Raw genomic sequence first — 23,041 nt, 5'->3', positions numbered from 1 at the left:
GAGCTGCGGAGGAGGCGCAGCATAAAGGGCACGGAGCTGCTGCCCGGCGAGGTGAGATGCAGCGATGCGCGAGATGCTCCGCTCTCCCTGCTAGCTCTCCGTTTGCTCTGGCGCGTATCGCCTGCGAAGCTCCGGCTGCGCCTCAAGCCCTGCGCGACCCTGGGCTGTGGGATCAGCCCTCCCGGTTGCGTCGCCCGCAGAGAATCACCCGCAATTAAACGATATCTGTACGAAGGCATTGCAAGCGATAGCAGCGCTTACCTGCGAGGGGTCGGGGAACGCTGCAGCCTCAACGGCAACATGACCGGGCTGGGGTGAGCTCCGTGGTTCTGCCTTCTAACCAGGGCTGTCCATCTCAGCCAGATTATTCCTTGGTTAAGAGTGGTCACGTCCAAGAGACTGGATCACCCGAGCGGGTAGTTGTGTGTGTGTATATACACACATATGTATGTGTATATATATACATACACTATATGTTTTCTTTGCTATGAACACATCCACATGTGTTTTGTGATCTCCTGTGGTTCAAGCCTCTGGCAGAGAAGTATTTACAAACAAATTGATCAAATGAGCAAAGACTAAAAGAAAATGGTGATCTCTCTCAGGAAGAAGAGCTTGCGGCTGCCGTAGGCTTTTACGGCATTGTTTGTTGGGGTGTAATTTCATGAGAAGCCAAGAACCTCGTATAAATGTTGTGCTTTTAGGCTCCGATTCACAAGGCTCCTAAGGATGTGCTTTTAAATAGAGGAGCCATCCTTTTGAAGTTAATGGGGCTGCTTCGATGGTAAAATGAGGCATGTGCTGAATATGAGCCTAAATACACAACTTTATATGAACTTTATATAGTCATTGTTTAGCGTTGGGTTACAGCTGAACTAATAACGCAACAAATTTCTCTGACATCTGTAGCCTCTTCTTGCTTATGGCAGAGATGCAAAGTGGCTGTGACTTTTATATGGGATATGTATTGGGGGGAGAGAATATTTGTGACTTATTAAAAGCTATGGCTTGAATGAAGAGCTTCCCCGGGTGAGCCTTTATCCGCCCCGTGCTATCGTTCCTGTGCCTGGCTGGCTGCACACCCCTGCATGCCTGGCATGGATATTTGCACAGCGCAAATTTTATATTTAGTTTCCCCCAAATACTTCTTCAATGCAACTTTGAAAGCTGCTTTCTGCCGCTGTTTGCGCCAGTAAAACTTGGCGTTGTGAATGTTTATGGAAGGCAGACAGGAGAGAGGGCACGAACATGTCTGAGGGGAATTCACTTAGGGAAAAAGTCCAGATCAGATAGTCAGACAGCTTTGTGCTGGATTTCCCTAATGGTGCATTGAATTTATTTGGTGTATGTTCATAGGGTTGGCTTTGCATGTTGCCTGTGCCAAGGTAGGGGTGGGCTTTACATGGCTTTGCTTCGGCACCGCTATTTACTCCGTAATGAGCTGAGCGGCAGTGGAGTAGAATAGCCCCATCTTTGCTTTTTTCCAGCTCCTGCCCTGTCCTACCCGAGCCTCAGCCTTTTCCTTTTCTTCTTTTATTCATAACCCCCTTGCTAAAAAACTCAACCCCAAACTAACAAATGTAGGCTGTCTTCCCCCATCCGCAAACTTTACATCTCCTCTGCTGCTCCTCCAGCTCCGGTGGGAGGAAGGAAGCGGCTGAGGGGTTTAACCCTCTCCCAAACCGGTGCCAATGCCCAAGGAGGAGCACGGCCGCATCCACGTGGGCACTGCTGGCTTCCTTGGTCGGGCTGTCCAAGCTGGATTCGTTGGCATCTTTCCCCCTGCCCCTGAAGGGTGATTTTTGTGGGCTCTGCATGAGAAACTTCAATTTCTCATTTTTCAATGAAAACGCTAGATTGCGTTTTCTTAGAAGAGTTTTGCTTTGCCCCCCCCCCCCCTCTTCTTTCGGAAGAGGAAATGCGAGAGAAAGCGAGTCTGGCTTCAACCAGATTTGGTGAAGAACTCAGTTCTTCTATGTAAAATTTATGCTGGAAATGAAGAAGAAAAAAGCCTCACTTGTACTTTTTCATCTCAGTTGCTTCTCTTTACCTTCCCTTAGAAGAATGGAAGCAGTTTGATTTCACCTGCAGTTTTCAGTGGAAAAAACATCGTAGCTTTACCCCAGCTGGGGCTCAGCCGCAGCCCTGGCTGCGACACCAAACCTGCCGCAGAACTTTGCGTGGTCCTTTCCTGGACCCACCAGTGCTGGTGCCAGGGCTGGAAGGGGCTTTGGGAGCTTCTCTCCAGGATCTGGGCTGGGATTTGTGCCTGACATGATGGGACAAGGGTGTTGCTCGCAGCCCGGGCTGCTGGAGGTCTGAACACCATCCCCCCCCGCCACTTTCCCACCCAAACTGGGAGGACTGGCAGGTCTGAGTACGACATCACGGGTTTTAACTTGAGTTTTGGCAAAAAGGGTCTCCACCCTTGAATTAAGTTCATAAGATAGTGTAATCCGTGTTGTAACTTCTGGATTCTCCCTTTACGAGTCCGCTTTGATCTCGGAGGGCTTGTCTGCCTGCCATTGCTGCACTGGTTCAACCTGATTTGGCTTGAAACAGGCTTGGTGCTGCTGGCGCAGAGCCCTGCACCGAGACTCCCTTCTATCGATTTTTGATCCAGTCTTATCTGACAAATCTGTACCTGCCAGGCGTGAGGGTCTGCGGTACCGCGCCGCTCTCCGGCACTGCAGCATCGCAGCCGAGCAGCCCTCAAAGCCACCAGTCCCTGCGCTGCTGCCGCCTCCTCCTCCTCCTCCCGACACAGCCCTCGATCAGAAAAACCCTCAGAAGTCGCAAGCTGTTTTGTTTCCTCTTCCTTTCTCGCGCTGGCATGTGCTCGCGCATCTGAAGTCGTTGGGGGCCTGAATCCTTGCAGCTCCCCTTGGCTTTAACAAATCCCTCCTTATTCCCCTGCTCGAAGCACCCCGAGCCAACGGAGTTTGTAGGATCTCCAGACAGAGCCCAATACCCTGAGCCTGGGAGGGCTGGAAATACAGAATAAAGATGGCCCTGGGCACTTTCTGTAGGCAATATCGTATGAAACCTATCTGAGCGACACCAGTCAATCACCCTGGTAATGATGCTTAATTACTGAGGAATTGGAGTGGTCTAAGACCCACCCGAGAGCATGTGCTGATGGGGTTTGGGGTTCCTGTTGACGCCAGCTGCATGGGAGCTGCCCGAAGCTTCGCTTGGCTGCTTTGCAGTGCCTTGAACTCATCTCAAAGCACCTCCGAGCTCACAGCACCATCAGAGCCACTGGAAACCAGTTAGAAACGTGTCCTGGGCGCTGGAGGAGGGCAGAGGTGCCCTCTCGTGACAAGGAGAAGTGGGCAAGATGTTCACGGGTGGCACCCAGCTGTGTGCTGAGACCCCGTCCGCAGCACCCTAAGGAAGGCAGGAGGGAAGGGTGGGAGTTGGCGTGGCCGTGCCGTGGGTTTCGCACCATCCGAGGGGTTGCTTTATGCATTGTTGGATTCGGGGGAGGGTGGCAGGAGACCTGGTGGGCTGGGGCATCTTCTGTGTCAGTGGCTGATGTCACAGCTCCTCGAGGCAGGTGGCTGAGTGACAATCCACGCGTAGGACCTTTTCTGCTCAAAGTTGGTGCCGGTGGGTGAAGGGAGATGCTCTGAAACATGCAGAAGGCACCGAAACGCAGAATATACTTGATCTCCTGTGTGCTTTATTCAGGTTTTTTATATCGGCATCAGGGATGGAGGGAAGCCAACAGCCATGCGGGGTTGGCAGTGCTCCCCTCGATGCTCGGAGGACACGCAGATGACGCTGCGTGCTCCCTTGCCAGGCTGCCTTAGAGCTCGTTGCGTTGTGCTGTGCTCTGGAGTGATGGTCTGGGAAGTGCTTTGAGGCCCATGGATAGAAGATGGGGCGAGGAACAAGTCCCACTTCTGCATCCACTCCACGTGTAATGCCCTGCAAGAAAATTTGCCTTTAAACATCATATTTGTTGGCGTGTTCATTGTCCAGCCAGTGCCAGCTCGGGGATCAGGTGTGATTAATGTCAGTTTGAGAATTTAAATTTTATGTATTTCTTAAGGGATGAAAATTCCACCCATGCATCTCACTGGCCGCTGGGTTGCCGTGGGACTGAGGTGCCCACAGCTGGAGGTGACTGGGAGGAAGCTGGTCTGTTATCTGCTGCCCATCTGTCAGAGGTGGGGTGCCCCGCTGAGGTTTGGGCTTGGGTTGCCGGTGGTGGGAACCCACCGAGTTTAGCTGGGCTTGGCTTTGGGGCATGTTCAGAGCATCAGAAAGAGCCTTTCAATATGTGGCAACCCGCCAGCAAATTAGAATGGAAAGATAATGCAAAATGGATGCATTGTATAGAACTCATCCATCTTTCCTCTCGATTACTTACTGTTAAACTTGTCCTGTCCGCAGATGCTTGATGTATTGACTTTGGCAAGGACTAACCGCAGAAGTCTGGGGGATGATTAGAGTCTTCCTCTGGGCAAGTTGAGGACAAGGGGTTTTGAGATTTCTTTGAGATTTCTTGCATCTTTTGAAGCACCAAGGTTTTGACTCCACTCAGAGGCTGGCACTCATCTGAGTGGGTGTGATGTGTGCTCCATGCCAGCGTCACCAGCCCAGGATCAGGGCGGGGAAATGTGGAGTGGAAAGGTAGCACCGCAGTTTGATAGAGAAGGGAATATAAGACAGAGCGTTTTTCCCAGCTCTGGGCATCAACCAGTCCCTTCCCTCTGTTTCTGAATTGTAGCAGTTCTTCTAAAAATGGGAATGAGTTCTCCGAGGATTTCGAAGGGATGCTTGTGGACAACTCAGTCTCATCAGCATCCTGGAAAAAAACTCATCAGTTGTTAGGCGTGATTCTCCATGTACAAAGCTGTTCTGAAAAGGAGCTAATGGGGAGAAACCAATTAGACAGATTTATTAGCCCAAGATCAAATTCTGGTTGCTGAGATGATTGATGGAAAGGATTAATCATGTCGTGCTTGCTTGCCAGAGATAACTGCTAGCCAAGGCGAGTGGGTCTGTGTGAGACTCTTGCGTGGATGATGTGTTTCTCCGAAATCCTGTAGCTGGTTCACTTCTGCACCCCTCCAACTGCAAGAAGCCAAATGTCTTTGTTGGCTTTGTCCAGTCTCCTCAGGAGGGGCCTCCTGGATTGTTTCTCTTCAAGGGATGAGCCCGGTTTTCTCTCTGCTTTTCTTTCTGCCACTGCCGCTTTAATCTTGTCATTATACATATTTGCATATTTCTTTCTCAACCTCCTCTTCCTTTTATTCCACCCCCAAAGCTCTTTCCCGTCAGCCACCCTGCAGCTCTGGCTTTGCTCTTGCACAGGCGCAGCTGGGGCTCTCCTCTCTTGCCTTAGCCAGGTCCCCCGTGAACACAACCTCTGTGGCCAGGGAGGCCGTTTGCTGGTGTGTGGTTTGTAGAAAAGTTGTTTCTTCCTGAAGATTTAGGATGGGAGGGCGAGCAGGTCACTGGGGTTGGAAGGAAGGAGGATAGCAGCCCGAAATAACACCAGATGCTGTTAGAAGAAAGGGTGTTAGAGAGTTTGTTGCACTGATGGCATTAAGCTGAGGTCTGGTGGGAGAAGGTGTTTTGGGGGCAGTGGAGTGGTTCTTTGGAAGACCTTTGCTTTTTCTTTCTGCGAGATACGTAAAAGTCATCGTTTAAATCGGTCATTCCTGAGCAGGCTGCAAGCTGGGTCCCTTTTCAGGACAAGAAAAGGGATGCTCTTCTTTCCCGTTCCATCCCTCACGGATCCTGCTCAACTGCAGCGCATTCGGGGGCTTTTTGATGGGGTTCTGCCACTTTATTTCTTGCTCTGTGGGACTGTGCCTGACCTGCCCCATACCACAGCCTAGGGGCTGTAGTCTAAATCTACCTCAATCTGCCACCTCAGTGGTGAAGCCAGGCCCTGAAGCAAGGGGCCAAGCAGGGGGTAAAGGGACCCTGGGGGGCAGCACTGGAGTGGGGGGACTGGTGATGGGTAGCGACATGGCCAGGAGAGAGCGGTGATGACCTGAACTCTGGCAGAAAAATTCAATGCTGTAAAAAATGCCCTAAATGTAGGGCTCCCCCCCAACCTTTAGGAAATGCTAGCCCAGATCTGCATTTTTTAACTTATATGCTCAAACTGAATAGTCTTGATGTTTTGAGCATTAATGCTCAAAACCAAAGCGATGCCTCCAATTCTTAGACCTCTGGTTTGAAGCTCTTTGTGAACTCAGGGGAAGACTTTTCCATGGTTCCTCCCCATTCCCACATTGAGGTTTTTCTTCCAAACCACGAAGGCTCCGAAAGTTCAACCTGGACCTCCGGCACCTCCGTGAGGTGCTGGGTCAGGAGGTCTGGATTTGGAAAAAAATTCAAATATCTGTCTCTGATGAAGTATGACTCAAACCTTAGTAATTCCGCGTTTGAGGAAGGAATTGGGATCACTGGTTGTGCTCAAGCATCATCTGCTGAATTTGGTATGTGGTTTTTTCCTGCCTTGCCAATGCACGAGCAGTTCCAGCGAGGATCTCATGTGCCTGGTCCTGCTGGGAGGTCCACGTGTTGGTGGGTTTAATGGTACAACAACCGACCGGCACGTGGGGAAGTGGAGAGGTGTGTTGGCTTGGCTGGCGAAGCAAAAGGTCATAAATCACAGGTGAAGCGGCTGAAGCCTGGAGGCAGAGCCCATCCGAGCGGGCGGCTGGCGCTGGGTTGTGCTCGGAGGTGTGGTGGGGATCTGCTGTGGGTTTCTAGCAGGTGTCTGCTTGTTTGTGCTTTTGTTCCCTTGTCAGTGAAGGGAGTATAGCGATAATATTCCTGCTTTGCAGAGATGCTGGCAAATTGAAAACCTATCAATTTATAAGGGAAAAGCAAGTAATTTCAGCTACAACTTTTCTCCGAGTCCCCCTGGCAACGTTTGTGTCTTAGCAACCGCATTTTCCTATTTAAAAATGTTTAAAACATTAAAAAACAACAACAACAACACATTAAGCACAGGATTAAGTGCTTTCCTGAATCAAAGCCTAACTAGATAAATGAAATGCTGTTAATTGAATCAGGGATGCACTGTGTTTTCAGCCCCCAAATTTGCATAACATTTGCATTTGATTGAAAAGCCATCATTGATGTTGTTCAGTTCTACTAGGTCCCCCCCATGTCTCTGGCTTTGGCCGTCCTCCTCCTGCCCCGAGGAGCTGCATAAATGGTTTTGGGAGGAGATGGCCAGGACAGGATCGGTGCTTGCGGTCGGGGAGAGCCCAGAGCTTGGCCGTACTCTGCCATCAGCGCTCGCTGCCTCAGCGTCTTGGTGCCCTTAGTCACCTCTGCTTTGAGAAATGCGTGGTGGGGGGCGGAGAAGGTCCAGGAGGTGTTGAATATAAGGGAGATGCTGTAGCCAGCGTCCCACAGAAAGCGTGTCCGGTGGGTGTGCGGCTCCGGGATGACTGCAGAGCTGTTGCTGACACCCTAACGCAGGGCGTTGCGGGGCGGAGGACCAGCAGCTCCTGCCACGGTGCTCGGGGTCCGTCCTTTCTCTAGCAGGCGTTGGCTAAACGGACCCCTTGCTTTGGGGCTAAAGAAAAAATCAAGTAGTCAGGACAAAACCTGGACCAGGAGGGAAGAAGGAAGTGCGCGGGGCTGGCTGTGCTGGAGGTGGCCACGCTGTGGGGCCGTTTCGCTCGTGGGGGTAACCCCTGCGCGGGGGGTTGTCGTTGCTCCCTAAAGATGAGCCTGGTATAGAGCATCGTGCTCCGGTAACGCAGGCGGTTGTGAGTGTCCGCTCCCTGCGGGTCACAGGGAACGTTGTTCCTGAGAAGGCAATAGTCAGGGTGACCTGAGCACCTTGCACCCTCCGTCCTCCTCTCCTCCCTGCACCCGCTGCGCCCATCCCTCCAGCTGCCTCTGTGCTGCCGGTGCTGGTGATGCTGGGGGTCAAAACCCCCTTGGCGAAACAGCCCCAGTCCTTCGGTGAGCCCCTGCCTGCGCTGCGAGGCTCCGCGGGGTAGGGGAAGGAGACGCGTCCGTGGGGTGCGATGGGGAGACGTGGGTTTTATCCCAAGCTCTGCTCGGTGGCTGTGGGTGCAGTGATGCTCCTCTCCGGACACCTCTCCCGATTTTTCTGACAAGAGCAGCTCTTGGCTGGTGGCTGAAATAACTTTACTGGGAGGAGGTGGCAGCCAAGTCCCTTGGAGGCTCCTTGCTGGAGGCAGGGATGCGCCATGCTGGTGATGCAGCGAGGATCTGCTCTGCCCCCCCAAAGCATCCCCTCGAAAGCACCCCGCGGGGCTCGTGCGAAAGGGAGAGGGACCCTCGAGCGAGGCCAGGCTGTGCTGGTGCTGCTTTGCCATCGGCTCCGGCTCGCAGTGGCCAGCCCCAGCCTCCCGCTGGCCCCCGGCCAGGCTGCCTGCTCCTAACTAGCTAGTGCCCCTTTCTTGGGTCCCTGCCACCGCCGCTGCCGTGCCAGTCCACTCCAGGGAATTACCAGCAGATTCTTAATTAAGTGGGAGGCTCTGGCCGCTCTGTCGAAGGAGATCTCTGGGGATGCATCCAGGGGTAAGAGAAGAGGGATCCTGATGGCTGAATCTGCACTGGGGTGTTGCCCAGGGAGATTTAAAAATTAAAAACCAAAAAAAAAAAAACCAAACCCAGCCCCAAAACCTAATTTTAGATTCTTGATGATTCTGCCTGCCTGGGGGATCGGGGTTTTCTGCGGAGGTTGCTGCGGGTACCAACCCGTTCGTGCCGATGTGCCGTGGGCACCTGAGGTTGCACGGTTCTGAGGACGCAGCCACCAGCGTGGCACCGAGAGCCGGCGATGCCGTGTGGGTGGGAGGGCTCCGGGTGCCTTGGGGACACAGCGGGGTTTCCAGCTGGCTCCAGGGCTGTCGGAGACCGGCAGCCAGGTGATTTCTGAATGAACGGCGCTTTCCTTTGCTGCCGCTCTTTCCCGCTTCACCTTAGTGTTTCTCCCTTCTGGAGAAGGGGTTCCTCCTGCTGCCCTTTGGGTTTGACCCATGTGGTGTTGATCAGCACAGCGCGAGAGGGTGGGAAATCTCCCCGGTACCTGGATATTGCGGGATCCTCCGTGGTGCTTTGCTCTGTCTCTCTGCTTTTCCCTCCCGTGAGGTTTAACCTGTGTTGAGCTCTGTGAGGAGCTTGGCTGAAGGAAAACCCCAGGAAAGCCTTTGATGGAGCAGATCTTGGTGTTTCCACCGCTAATGAGGCATGATCCAAGATGCTCGTCTGTGCCGTGGCTCCGTGATGTAGGTCCCACCGCAGCCTCCTGTTACAGCCCGGGTGCTTCAGGGTGTGTGTGGGGTTTATTCGATGAGCCCAGCCCACGGCTGGGGAGGATTTGCTGAGAGCATCAAGAGATCGCAAAGGTCTCGCTTTGCCTCCCGGTTCTGCAGGAGAGCCTGCAGATCTGCAGGGGGCTGCCGGGCACCTTGGCAGGTTTTTGAGGGCTGAAGGCCGGACGTAGTGGGATGCTAAAATCCCATTATCAAAAATAGCATCACTGGTGTGGAGCAGGAGGAGGGCAACGCCGGGCTCCATCCCCGGGACCCGCAGTTCCTCTCCCCTTACAGCCCTGCAGCTGTTCAACCTTCGCTCTCCACCTCTAATTCTTTTTTTTTTTCTTTTTAAATCAAAAAAGCCACCAGCAAGTGGGCAGAAACCATCCAGATTTGCAAATAGACAGTTTTTTTACCAGGTCCATCAGTCTGCTCCAGCTCACCCCAAGGGTCTGTAAGGCTCCTGCCTTCGGCACAAGACGAGCAGCATCCGTGAGAGCTGTTGGCTTCTCGCGTGGGCTGGAGATGCTGGGGCTGGTCCGTGGCTCCTGCCCGCCCGAGGGGCACGAGCACCAGTGGCGGCTGGCAGCCGAGGTCGGGCGAGCGGAGGTTGTGAGAGCCCTTGAGCGACGTGGGAGGGAGGAGCTCCCGCCTTTGGCACACCATGAATAAAAAGCCGGGGAATCGCTGTCTGGCGGAGTTATTTATTTGGAGTAAAGCTCTGCTCGGCGCGGAGGTGGGAGCAGAACTGGGCTGTTGCGTTCGGTGGTATGAAGAGTGGCACTTTGCGACGAGGATTTAGATACGGCGGGACCTGCTTCTAGCAAAGCAAATAGCGGGGTTTATTTATTCATGAGTTCCTCTGTAATTCTAACCACAGCCGCTGCCGAGGAGCACTCGGATGGAGCCGGATTTGAGCAGGGGCTGCTTTTCGGAGGGGGAGGTTTCCATCCGCCGTGGGGCAACTCCGTGTTGAGCCAGACCTCGCCGAAGGGGTGATGGATGCGGCCCCGATTCCATCCTCCCCCACGGGCGGGATGGGCACCGATGGAGACGGGCCACCAGTTTCTGGGGGGTTCATCCCAAGATTTTGTGGGATCCCGCTCTGCTTTGTGCAGCTAACCCGCCTGGGCTGATAAAAGATCCGTGTCTCCCTCCCAGTGTAGCCTCATGGGGATTTAATATCCGTCAGCGATGGAGGCCGCGAGGAGCGGCAAATAATCCCAGTGGCGTGGCCGCGATGGGAGGAATTACCGGTTAATTAACATATTAATAAAAGCACAGCGGCCCTGGTGAGGCGCAGAGCAGCCCCTTCGCCTTGCCCGGCCAGCGTGGATGCGGGCGATGCTCTGCCCGGGCAGGCGTTCCAGCGAGCTCAGCAAAGGAGAGCCGATTCTTTTTTATTTTATTTTTTTTAGGGAGAGAAAATTAGATGCCACCAGCAGAATTAGGGTGTGAGGACATAAATGGCTCTTTTCTCTCCGTAGCACATTGGATTCTGGTCACGTATGTGCAGAACACATGCTCTGCCCGTGCGGATGCTTGGAGCTATCTGGAGAAGTTTCCGTGGCAGGGGTGGGTGGTGGGAGACCTGCAGGGTTTTCTCTATCGCTTCAAATCCTTTTGACCCTCCCTGGACTGTGACATTCTTTGTATTCTGAATTTCTTAATCTCTCTCCAATTTGTTTGGGGATGCGGATTAGTAAAGGAGAGGTCTGGGTTCAGAGCATGCTCCCCCCTTGGCTTCCTGCAACCGCCCCCCAAAACTGCAATTTTAAGGGTTGGATTGGTTCCTTTTTCCTTACCCACCTGGTTTGCATCTGTGGTAGAGACAAAATTTGGTGTTTCAAAGCCTTCCTGGTGCTGAGCTGATGGGAGCACTGAAAATGTTGGGTTTTTTTATGCTTCATTTTGACTTTTAGAGGGGAGGGCAGCCCCAAATCTGTCCATCCCATCGCTCTGGTCTGAATCTTTGGGACATCTTTGGTAACTTTGGGAAAGATCAGTCCTGGTTTTGTTTGAAGCCAAGTCATCCAGCCAGCCCTTCCGGGGATTTGGATGTGTGTGGGTTTGCATCGGGAGCTTGGATCAGAGGGGATGCTGGAGGGGACACTTTTACCTCGCAGGATGAAGGGGCTGAGGAGGAATCCTTACCTGTGTGGCTAAAGAATACTGATGGCTTTGGGCCATTTCATGCTGAGATGATTTCTTCTCATTGACAAATGAGCTGAGCCACCTTCTGAAGTTGTGTAATTAGAAGATAAGGATCTGGAATCTCATTTTGTCGATTTTTTTTTTTTTTTTTTTTAAATTATTTCACGCATTTGTAAAGACTTTGGAATTGAAGCCTGGGTCTGTGATGAGCAGGTCTGAAGGTATTTGCTCAATATAGCACTGTGAGCGCCGAGCTGCCTGCCAGTCGTGGCATTTATCTTCATTTAGGCATCTTAAAATTCAGTGTTTTTGGCTATTCCTGAGAAACAGAGGCCAACGGGGGGGAGGGTACCAGCCATCTGTGGGGGCTTGGTACTGTTTGCATATGGGTCGCACCCACCAAGCTGCGTCCTTCGAAGCCTTGGGCACCTAAAGATGTCGTTGCCTTTGGGTGGGGGCTCCTGGGGTATCTAGCAGCACGTCGGGGTGCTGGCAGCCGCGGCGGCGTGGCTGCGTGCCGGTGCCGGAGCCGCCGGACGAGCCCTCGGCTGCTCTCAGCTGTCTGCGGCAGCTGCTGGGCCGGGGGGGCACAGCACCCCCGGGGTAAATTTGGCATCAGAATTAAAAAAGGAGTTTCTATTTTGGGAAAAGTGAGGTTATGAAGAGCCAAAAGCGTGAGTGGAGAAGCAGCCTGAGACCATCTCGGGGGGGTGGAGCTGGGATGCCCGTGCCTTGATCTCTCCGGTTAAAATTCAGCCGGGTTTTTTCGATGTGGTGGTGATGCTCCAGTGGCTGGTGGCATCCCGAGGGTCGTCCCTTCGTGCCTCCAGTGCAGGAGGGCACGTTACGTGAACGCATGGCTCCCTTTTGCTTGCTAATCCTTCTGTTCAATCTGGCAAAAGTCTCTACCTTTCCAGCTGTGCCCACGTTTGGGCTCCAACCCGTGCTGAAGGGTCGGGGAGTTTTGGCGTCTTGTTCTCGGTGAAGCTCCCGATGTAAATCCAGCACGAACTGGGCTGGGTGTAATTAGCCAAAAGCCATCAGAAACCCTAGTAGCATGTGGAAGTGCAAAGCTTGATTAGATACACCAGTGTGCCCCAGTTCAAAGTGAGATGGCCGTGTTTCGGACACCAAATGTATGTTTTAATTGCTTTTCATTTATTTCAGGAGCCGGAAAATTCAAATCCGAAACATCCCACCCCAGCTGCGATGGGAGGTAAGAGGAGCAAGTGGAGAGGTGGAGATCAGATTAAGGATTAATTCCCCCCCCCCAGGTTTCTGTATTTGGGATTAAAGTTGATTTATCCTTTTCTTTGTAATTAATTGGATCTAATTATACAAGCTCCTTGTGTCTACGTAGCGTATTCCTCTTCCATTACAAGAGTAAATTCAACTGGTAGAAGCAACGTAAGCTAAACCAACAAAAGTCCCCATTAATAACGGGGTTATAGGATTTATTTGTTGTATAAGGAACAAAATGGATCCTCTCCTCCCGCTGGCTGCTGGGACTTCTCCCCGATTCCTTTTTTCTTTTTGCCCCTGTCTCAGCTGGCTCCGAGGCCCCTTGGTCCAGCGTCCTGGGGCAGGCAGGAGCTTCATCCGTCTAATTGCTTGTGAAATCTTAATGACTGGAAAGCTGCCTTGATTGATTGTATTTCCCTGGTCTGTCCCGACAGTCCCAGTGTAAAGTGTTTGTTTTTTTTTTTTTCCTCCCTTTTCCAGGTTCTGGATGGTTTGCTAGCCCAATACGGCACCGTAGAAAACTGCGAGCAAGGTAGGACTGAAAAAAGAAGCTGTATTTAAGATATTTTCTGCCCCAGCTATTTTGGGGGGGAAGGAGGGTGAGGAGGGACATGCGGTTTTCCTTTGTCAGCAGAAGCCACAGCTAAAGATGTCAAGAGGTCTCAGCCTGGTTGCTGGGGCTTTGTTTTTGTTCCCTGTTGCTGAAAGACGAGTCCCGTGCAGTGGCTTTGGGCAGCGCATGTGGCTGTCCCTGCGTCGGGTGCCGGGTCAGCATCGTTCCCCCCGCACCCGTGGGTACCCACCAGCAGCTGCCTCGGGGGAAGGTGCGGGATGCTCTCCCGAGGCCGGCCGGGGACTATCTGTCTCCACTCGGCAGATTTTATCTCAGCCTCTAATGGCCATCAGTTGAGGTTTAATATTGCCCCCGGGATGTTTAATGAGAGTAGAGTTACCATAACCCTCCTAGAAATGGGAAGGAAGGCTCGGAGGAGCTCCTGGGATCATCCCTGGGCTCTGGCGAGGGATGGCAGGATGGAATGGGCTTTGGTGGCTTTGCTGCAGAGCTCAGTGGCATATCGGGACCCTTTAAATAAGGTGGGAGGGTCTGAGCTGCCCAGGATGAGTCCCAGCGTGGGGACCCTCTTCTCCCTTGCAGGAGAAAAATGTTGGCAAATCCCTAGGGAGCCCCAGCAGGGCCCCGTCCAAGGGGGGACTCATCCGAAAGGGGATTCTCCGCTTTTTGGGGGGCTTTGGCGTTTGCGTTGCCTCTCTAATTTCTGCCTCTTTTGCTCACAGTGAACACGGACAGCGAGACTGCCGTTGTCAACGTCACCTACGCCAACCGGGAACAGACCAGGCAGTGAGTGCTCTGCGTCCCCCGGGAGCTCCGGCTGCCCTCCCTGCCCTTCCCCGCTTCCAGAAAACAGCATTTCCAGTGCTGGGAGTCCGATTATCCCTGAATTCCTAAATTTTGGCTAAGAATGCAGCAAATCTTTGAGGAAACCACCCAGAACTCTGATTTCTTTGCTTTCAGGTGAAAGCCCTTTAGAGGACATCCATGGTTTTGGGATTTTCTCTGCAGTTCGGAGAACAAAACCATAACTTTTTGCCCAAGGAAAAGTAGAGATTTTCTTATCCTGACATGATTTCAGGAGTTATGTTTCCAGAAAAAGTAATAAGGAGACCAAATATCGTAGGAGCTGGTAGGCGTCAGGCAACACATGTCCTCTCTGGCTGATGGCCGTGTCACTGGCAGACTTGCAGCTCCTTTCCCCACCCTACCCAGGGAAGATCAGGCTTTGCATTAAATGCAAAGGGAATATTAATTGGGTTTTCACTGCTGTTTTTTCGCTTTCCTTTTGCCCTGGTGAAAGGCTCTGGAATGCTGGAAAAGGGATGGGATCAGCACTTTCCTTGGAGGGCAGCCTGGAGGAGTGCGGGGATTGATTTTCACCCGGGAAGGTTTCTGTCACCGAGGCGGGAACGTCTCAAATGTGGCCACGGTGGCCAGGCTGCTGTCCCCAGGGACACTGCTTGTGGTCACCGGCCAAAGCACCAGCTTCCACATTCCTGCCTGGCCGATACTTCAGCTGTCAAACCCAGGTTTGCTGTGGTTGCACACGTCGCCGCAGCAAACCTTCACGGGGGAACCGCGGTCTTGTTTTACTTTCCATGATAACATGGGGCAGGGTCCGGCTGTGGAGCCCAGCAAGGGGAACGCTCCTGGTTTGTTCTCCTATCACTTGTCCAACCCTACCAGCCCTGCTCCTTGCACTCCATAAGGCGAAATATTTTGGGTTTCTTTCACTGGGAAGCACCCAGCGAAAGAGTTTGATGCAAGTAGTTTTGCTCTTGGATCTAGAGCCCTTCTCCCGTGCTTTTTCCTCCTCCGGGGAAGCGTTGTGCTTTGTTGAGCATCTTTCCCTTGGTTGCTTTGCGTCCTGCAGGGACGAGGCTGCTAGCAGGAAAAGTCTCTGTTCAGCCAGTTTTAGGGGTTTTTTATTTGGGGTTTTTTTGCAAAAGTTGAGTCACTGACCACTTTCTGGAGAGCTGCAGTTTTGGTTTTCTCTGTATAAAGCTGGGGAGGTTGGAAAGAGCGGCGGAGAGCGGTGGCCAAAGCGGTGGCTTTGCCCTTGCTGCCAGCCCCATCTATCGACAGCTTTCAGCTCTTGCAGTCCCTGACGTCCCGCCGGGAAAGGGGTTTGGAGTTACCAGCCAAAAATCATAAGGTGGAGGGAGACGTGGGAATCGCTCCCTGCACAATCCTGTCCTGCACCCATCGCTCCCATCCCCTCCCCTGGGTGCTCGGAGGGGTTCCCCTTGAAGTACTTTGGCTCATCCAGGCTGGGCGGAAAGTCCTGTCAGGTCCCCACGGCATCTGTGACGTCTCCTTTCCCCGCTCCTGGTGCTTACTTGCTGGGCGTTACGCCAGGGAGGGCTTGGCCCCTTTTGGCTCGAGCTGATGCACTTCCACTGGGTGTGGGACTGTGCCAGGAGGGACCCCCACCCCATCCCTTCTCCCCTTCCAGAGCCATCATGAAGCTGAACGGGCACCAGCTGGAGAACCATGCGCTGAAGGTCTCCTACATCCCCGATGAGCAGTCCGTGCAAGGGCCGGAGAATGGGCGGCGGGGTGGCTTCGGGGCACGCGGTGCCCCCAGGCAGGGCTCCCCTGTCGCGGCGGGGGCACCGGTCAAGCAGCAGCCAGTGGACATCCCCCTCCGCCTCCTGGTGCCCACCCAGTACGTGGGTGCCATCATCGGCAAGGAAGGGGCCACCATCAGGAACATCACCAAGCAGACGCAGTCCAAGTGAGTCCGTGCTCCCACGCGCTGGTTTGCACCTTGCTGGAGTACCGTGTCCAGTTCTGGGCTCCCCAGTTCAAGAAAGATGAAGAGCTACTGGAGAGAGTCCAGCGCAGGGCTACAAGGATGATGAGGGGACTGGAACATCTCCCCTACGAGGAGAGGCTGAGGGAGCTGGGCTTGTTCAGCCTGGAGAAGAGAAGGCTGAGAGGGGACCTTAGAAATGCCTCTAAATATCTGCAGGGTGGGTGTCAGGAGGATGGGGCCAAGCTCTTTTCAGTGGTGCCCAGCGACAGGACAAGAGGCAATGGGCACAAACTGAGGCACAGGAAGTTCCGTCTGAACATGAGGAAGAACTTCTTCCCTCTGAGGGTGACGGAGCACTGGAACAGGCTGCCCAGGGAGGTTGAGGAGTCTCCTTCTCTAGAGATATTCAAGACCCGCCTGGACAAGGTCCTGTGCAGCCTGCTCTGGGTGACCCTGCTTCAGCAGGAGGGTTGGACTGGATGACCCACAGAGGTCCCTTCCAACCCCTACTATTCTGTGATTCTGTGATTCTGTGAATCAAGGGATCTGCAGTGACACACGAGGCTGGATTTATTTTTTGGAGAAGGGGATTTTTGAGGCCCCTCCAGCTCTCCTGCTGTGCAGGGTCATGTGTCCAAGAGCAACCTTCCCATGACCTGCCCCAGCCAGGCTTTCCTGGCTGCACTTCCCCACGTGTCTCCCTTGGCCGGGGCTGCCCTGGCTGCTTCAGCCGGTCTCGTTTAGCCCGAGCCTGTGGAGCTTCACCCGCCTGCTCTTGCATTTGGCCCCTGAGCTTGTGTTGGCTACAGCTCTTGTCCCCCAAGGAAGGCTTTATCGAAGACGTGAAGTGATGGACAGCCCAGCCCATCCCCCAGGCACGTGCTTGTTCCATCACTTCATCATTCCTGTGGCTTAAAATAAATAGATGCTGATGCCTTATTTGGATTTCTGTGATTTGAGCCGCTAGCCGCCGTGTCCACGTGGAGTATTGAGCCCAGAATTAACTCCCGTCCCTCTCCCTGGGTGCATATAACCTTACGCTCGAGCGTGAGCTCCAGGCGGTCCGTGGGGACGTGGGGGGAACGGGGCAGTGGGGAAGCTGCAGAGCCGCTCCCCGGCCCCAGCGCCCATCCCGTGCTTGCAGGATCGACGTGCACCGGAAAGAAAACGCGGGAGCTGCAGAAAAAGCCATCAGCATCCACTCCACCCCCGAGGGCTGCTCCGCCGCCTGCAAGATGATTTTGGAGATCATGCAGAAGGAGGCGAAGGATACCAAGACGTAAGGTTTCCTTCTGCCTTGCTGTGCGCAGGTGTCCCATCTGTGGCTCTTTGCCGGGCTCTGGCACCGTCCCAAGGAGCTGGGTGATGCCCCCACGTGTGCAGGAGCTTTGGCTTGGGAGACCAGGGGACTCTTGAGTGAGGGGACTTGAGGTTCCCCCATCTCTCTGTACCAAATACCTCCTCTTCTGGCTGCAGTAATCCTTCACGTTGTTTTCTTTCTCCATTCTTCTCTCAAGAGCTGATGAAGTGCCTCTGAAAATCTTGGCCCATAACAACTTTGTGGGGCGCCTGATCGGCAAAGAAGGGCGAAACTTGAAGAAAGTGGAGCAGGACACGGAGACAAAGATCACCATCTCATCGTAAGACTCCTCACTCCCTTTGGGGAAACCAGGGCAGACCTTCCTTGGCCTGGGGTGGATGGGGAGGATGAGGAGGAGAAGCGTGACGTGTTGAGAGCAGGCAGAGATACCTGGGAGGATGAGGAGGAGACGAGTGACATGTTGAGAGCAGGCAGAGATACCTGTGTGTCAGCTGGGAAGGCAGCCTGTGGCGTGGGTGCTTTACTGCCCAAAGCTCTCTTGAAAAATCTTGGTTTATATTTTCTGTATTCCCCTCCTCATCCCTTTGGTGTCTCCTCGCTGTCCTTTCAGGGCTGCAGAGCTCAGGACCATCTGGTTTGATGGCCAGAACTGGAGTTTTAAGCTGTGTTTTTGGGGTGAAGGCAGGGTGGATCTCCCAGTACAAACTGTGATGCTGGTTCCTGCTCTGACTGGGAGCAGGCAGTCCCAGCACATGGTGGCAGTGGCATCCCATGTCCCCAGCACCCCAACAGCACCCATGGGAAGGACCAGAGGACGTGGTGTAGCGCTGGTCGGGCAGGGCAGGGTCTCAGCACTGACGCTGGCTTTCCCATCAGCTTGCAGGACCTGACTCTGTACAACCCTGAAAGGACCATCACGGTGAAGGGTTCCATCGAGAACTGCTGCAAAGCAGAGCAGGAGATCATGAAGAAAGTGAGGGAAGCCTATGAGAATGACGTGGCTGCCATGAGCGTGAGTGGGGTTCAGTCCTGCCCTGCATCTCAGCTGACGGGAGCTCTCTAGGAGGTTGCCTTGATAAAAGCAACGAGCATTTCTCTCCTCTTGTCCTCAGTTGCAATCTCACCTCATCCCTGGCCTTAACCTGGCTGCGGTTGGCCTCTTCCCTGCCTCCTCCAACGCAGTACCTCCTCCACCGAGCAGCGTCTCTGGGGCCGCGCCGTACAGCTCCTTCATGGTAGGTGAACACCAGGCAGCTCAAACTGCTCCTGCTTCCAGCTCGGGGATCTCCCCTGCATGGAGAAGACCCTTGCGGTGGTCAGGGTTATGCCTTCAGTATCCCCTGCGGTCAGCAGACAGGTCAGTTCCAGCGTGGGTGCAGGATCTGGCCTTCAAAACTATTGCAGACGTGGTGGAGAAGGTGCTCAGACCCCCTGCCCACCTCAGAAGGTGCAGGGTCTGGTGGTGGCTCAGCCCTGCACCCTTGGGAGAGGGGTGGACATCACTTGGGAGGGGGGTTGGAGCCTTGATCCCCATGGTGGCACTGAGCCCTGAGCTGGTGACGCTGTGCCTGCAGCCTCCGGAGCAGGAGACGGTGCACGTCTTCATCCCCGCGCAGGCGGTGGGTGCCATCATCGGCAAGAAGGGCCAGCACATCAAGCAGCTCTCCCGGTTCGCAAGTGCCTCCATCAAGGTAGGGTTGCTCTGGTGGGGACCCCCCCTTTGCCAGCAAGTCCTCGAGCAGGGTCCTTTCTGGCTGGGAACACCACCCGAAAAGCCCAGGTGGTTGGGCTAGGGGCCCAATCCTGTGGCGCAGGGTGGGAGGGCACGGCTGCCTCCCTGCCCGAGGTGCTCCCCGCCGCAGCCACCATCTCTCTGCCCCCTCCAGATTGCCCCTCCAGAGACGCCGGACTCCAAAGTGCGCATGGTCGTCATCACGGGCCCTCCAGAAGCTCAGTTCAAGGTTCCCCCTGCGCTGCCATCACCGTGGGGGATTCGGGGTGCCCCTCTCCACCACCCTATGGAGCTGGGAGAGATGGAGCGGGGTGGTGACCCCCATTTTGAGCCCAGTCTGCAGCTGGGTAAACCCAGCGTCAGCTCTCCCAGGGGCTGAGCTGGTTTGGAACCCCAAGTAACTGGGATTTCATGGGATGCTGGCCCATCCCGGGTCCTGGGGATGGAGACCTACGGAGCCGGTAGGGACACAGGGGGCAGGACATCTTGAGTGATGCCTGACTCCCTGCTCTATCCCCTCCGCAGGCGCAAGGCAGGATTTACGGGAAGCTGAAGGAGGAGAACTTCTTTGGACCGAAGGAAGAAGTGAAGCTGGAGACGCACATCCGGGTCCCCGCCTCGGCTGCGGGCAGGGTCATCGGCAAAGGGGGCAAAACCGTAAGGAGAAGCGATGCTTGGATGGGGCTGGGAGCACCCTGGGGGTGACGACGTCGCTGGGAGGGTGGCTGCTTCACGCTGGTGCCTGGGGACATCCCAGGGACCGGTTTCCTGGTGGGCTGGCTTGGGTTTCCCGGAGGGGCTCAGCCTTCCCGCAAGGCGCGACGGGGTGGTCTCTGCCCCTGCCCCGCAGGTCAACGAGCTGCAGAACCTGACGGCGGCGGAGGTGGTGGTGCCGCGGGACCAGACCCCCGACGAGAACGAGCAGGTCATCGTGAAGATCATCGGGCACTTCTACGCCAGCCAGGTACATCCCCAGCAGCTTCTGCGCTTGCAGTGGTGGGTTCTCTGATGGCTCGTATGGGGTTGTGTCCATGTGTGTATCCTCCTGGGGAAGTTTTTTCCACGCCTGGCTGGTGGTGTTTGCAGAAGTGGGAGACGGTGAGCACTCTTTGCCATGAGTGGTGGTAGGAGAAGCAGAGAGAGGTGTGGGTCACGTAGAGTGTGACCTCCAAACCCAACCCATGCTCAAAATAGGGCAGGAAGGGATTCCCAGGAGCCACTTCACCCAGCCCTGCTGGACGCTGTCGCATCTTTCACAACATGCAAAGCCGTTTCTCTCACCCCTGGGGTCTCGCCAGCCCCGGGGTCCTCCCCAGCTCCCCCCTTTGCTCTTCTCACCCGCAGATGGCTCAGCGCAAGATCCGGGACATCCTGGCCCAGGTGAAGCAGCAGCACCAGAAGGGACAGAGCGGCCAGACGCAAGCACGGAGGAAATAAGAGCAGCACCGACACCAACGTGAAAAGCAGAACAAGCCAATGCCGGGCTTAAGAGTGGCTGGGAATCAGTTACCGTAGACAGATGCGAATTTTTTCATTAACCGATCGAGATAAAAAGGCAGTTTGATTGGCTTCCGAGGTAGATGGCTAGGGTAAAAAGAAAAAAGAAAAAAAAGAAAAGTTGGATCAGTTTTCAGCTCGACGTGCCGGGACAGCTACTTAAATGAAGCGAGAGGTGCTGCAACGCGCCGGGCCAGCCGGGTGCAGCGAAGCTGTGGCCGCCGCGGCGCTGGGTGCCCCTCGCCGGTGCAGCATTTGCCCTCTCATTTAAGTAGCCTCTGGAGGTCCCATCCCAGCCCGGGTCTCCCCGACCCCTCGCTCCCTCCCTCCCTGCGGCTGGTGGATGTGCCCAGAGCGAAGTGAAGACTTTTGGAGCAGTTAATTTTGATTTTTTTTTTTTTATTATTTTTTTCTTCCCCGAGTTTTTTTTTTTCCCAAGAGCAATGCCAGTGGATTTTTACCAACCCCTGTGGGTAACGAGATCCATTGTGGGCGGAAAAAAAAAAAGAAAGAGATAAACCCCCCACCTTAGCGCTAAATGGGTTTGGGTCCCTTGGGAGCTCTGCACCGCTCCACTCTCAGAGCCGGCAGGGTTCCTCCTGCCCGTGCTGCCTGCAGCGCAGTGCCTTGTAAAGCCTTAGAAGCCAGGAGAGCACCTCTGTTTTCCACAATGATTTTTTTTTTCTCCTATTTCAGTTGTTTGAATATTTCTTTTCATTTTAGGTTAAAGAAAGGATGATTTTTTTTTTTTTTTTTTTTTGAAGCCTATGAGATAACGGCAGAAGTGGGATGCGCAACCATTTTTTCTCAGTGATCTCCGCTGCGGAGGTGACGACCCGTCCTAGAGACGCGGCAAACTGTCCGGGGAAGGGAAGGGGTGAGGGAAGGGCTTTTGCTTTTCCCTCCTCCCTTCAAGCAACAGCAATAAACCACCACCAAAACAAAAAAAAAAAAAAACAAAAAGAAAAGAAACCCCTGCTTGGTAGGAAATACTGAATTAATCTTCATCTCTTTAGCAATCAGATTATGGGAACTAAACACGTGCAGAATGGATTGGGGGGTCGGGAAGGAGCAGGAGGGATTGAGGGGTGCCGTGGAGAGACGCGCAGCCGCAGGGGACTCGGCTTTGCCGCTCAGCCGGGGCCGGTTTTGTTCCCAATTCCTTCACCACGTCTTCTGCCAGCTGCCCCCAGCCTCAGCTTCCCCCCCTGGAGCGGGAGGTTTGTGCCCCAAAATCCCGTCGGAGCCTCCGGGAACTCAGACGTGGGGGGCTATGGAATATTTTTATTCGCAGACGGGGGAGGTGGCAGCTCACATGAACTCCCCTGGGGCTGTTTGTGTCTTATTACCCCCACCCTCCAAATCTCTCTAGGTGGGGGAAAAAATATTCTAGAGATTTGGCACATTTTTATTAGCTTGTGAAGATATTTTTTTCATTATTTAAAAACAAAAAAGCAACCAACCACCACCCTCCTTTCTGCGGTAAGAAGAATTGTTCTCATGAGACGATACCAAATATATGTGTCAAACGAATGTAATATGGTTACTGATTCCCGTCACTCTTATGTGGATTTTATATTTTAGATATATTTTAATGATCTGTTTTTAAGATTGAATATTTGGAGGGACAGTAACTGCTGCCATCGCCTCTTCCAGGCAGGGCAAGGGCTTGCCTCCACAGCAGGGCTGGGGCAGCCCCCGGCCAAGTCCCCACCCCCCGGTTTTTTTTGTTACAAATCCAGCCAAAAATATGAATTTATGCTGATTTTCCTGCAAATAGGAGCTGGAGGGTGGAAAAGCAAAATTGGGATTTCATTTTGGGGGAGAGAGATGATGCCGGATCCTGCACCCACGAGGCGGGAGGAGACCCGGGAGCAACCCCCCGGGTGAGCCAATTTGGGGCTAAAAGGAGGGAATTTGGGACAAACCTCGCACTGATGCTTTTACCCGTTGATTTTCCGAAGTGGAGACCAGCCCTCCCGCTCGAGCAGGCGTTTTCCTGGGTGCATCCTCCAAAGCCCAGCCCGGCTCCGAACTCCAGCTGGCGCAGCGGCAGGATGGCGGGCGGTTCGTTGGCGAGGGGACGCGGCAGCAGTTACTGTCCTTGAAGCCATCGCAACAACAGGGAGATGTGGGGGAAGGCCAGGTATTGCTGTGTGTTTGAGCAACAAGAGACAAAAAAAAGGAAAGAAAAAAAAAAAAAAAGAAAAAAAAAAAGAAGAGAAAAGGAAAAAAAAAAGCTACCTCAAGGTATGAAGTTACCTCAGCAATTGATTTTTTTTTTTTTTTTTTTGGGCTTGCTGATATTTTATATAAAAGCTGATAGTCTTGAATATTTTATTTTTTTAATGAAAAGAGAAGTTAAGTTTCATAATTTCTTATGAGCCAGGAGTTATGTGCAGGTAACCAAGTGTTATGAGCTCTCTATGGAGAACGACAGGAATTTCAGACATAGTGGAAAAGATGGCAGCAGCTTCATATTTTT

At 53.7% G+C, this 23,041-nt stretch overlaps 1 protein-coding gene across 3 annotated transcripts in view; it reads left to right on the top strand.

Annotated features, from left to right (window-relative positions):
- IGF2BP1 (insulin like growth factor 2 mRNA binding protein 1) overlaps nt 1–22,089 on the top strand; it is a 31,331-nt gene extending 9,242 nt beyond the window's left edge. Inside the window, exons 3-15 of one of the 3 annotated variants that reach the window (XM_075443686.1) lie at nt 12,600–12,648; nt 13,155–13,206; nt 13,971–14,034; nt 15,704–15,985; nt 17,151–17,285; nt 17,524–17,646; nt 18,204–18,339; nt 18,440–18,562; nt 18,902–19,018; nt 19,214–19,288; nt 19,585–19,716; nt 19,910–20,023; nt 20,404–22,089. In XM_075443686.1, coding sequence (XP_075299801.1) covers nt 12,600–12,648; nt 13,155–13,206; nt 13,971–14,034; nt 15,704–15,985; nt 17,151–17,285; nt 17,524–17,646; nt 18,204–18,339; nt 18,440–18,562; nt 18,902–19,018; nt 19,214–19,288; nt 19,585–19,716; nt 19,910–20,023; nt 20,404–20,496 — 1,495 coding nt within the window. In that variant the 3' untranslated portion in view covers nt 20,497–22,089. Of the gene's footprint in view, nt 1–12,599; nt 12,649–13,154; nt 13,207–13,970; nt 14,035–15,703; nt 15,986–17,150; nt 17,286–17,523; nt 17,647–18,203; nt 18,340–18,439; nt 18,563–18,880; nt 19,019–19,213; nt 19,289–19,584; nt 19,717–19,909; nt 20,024–20,403 lie in introns of all 3 variants that reach the window. The other 2 variants (XM_075443685.1, XM_009933547.2) reach the window with 2 other exon arrangements.
- Nucleotides 22,090–23,041: the final 952 nt, after the last annotated feature.

The sequence above is a fragment of the Opisthocomus hoazin genome, chromosome 26, assembly GCF_030867145.1.
Source record: "Opisthocomus hoazin isolate bOpiHoa1 chromosome 26, bOpiHoa1.hap1, whole genome shotgun sequence".
Lineage (NCBI taxonomy): Eukaryota > Metazoa > Chordata > Aves > Opisthocomiformes > Opisthocomidae > Opisthocomus > Opisthocomus hoazin.
This window is presented reverse-complemented; position numbering and strand designations above follow the sequence as displayed.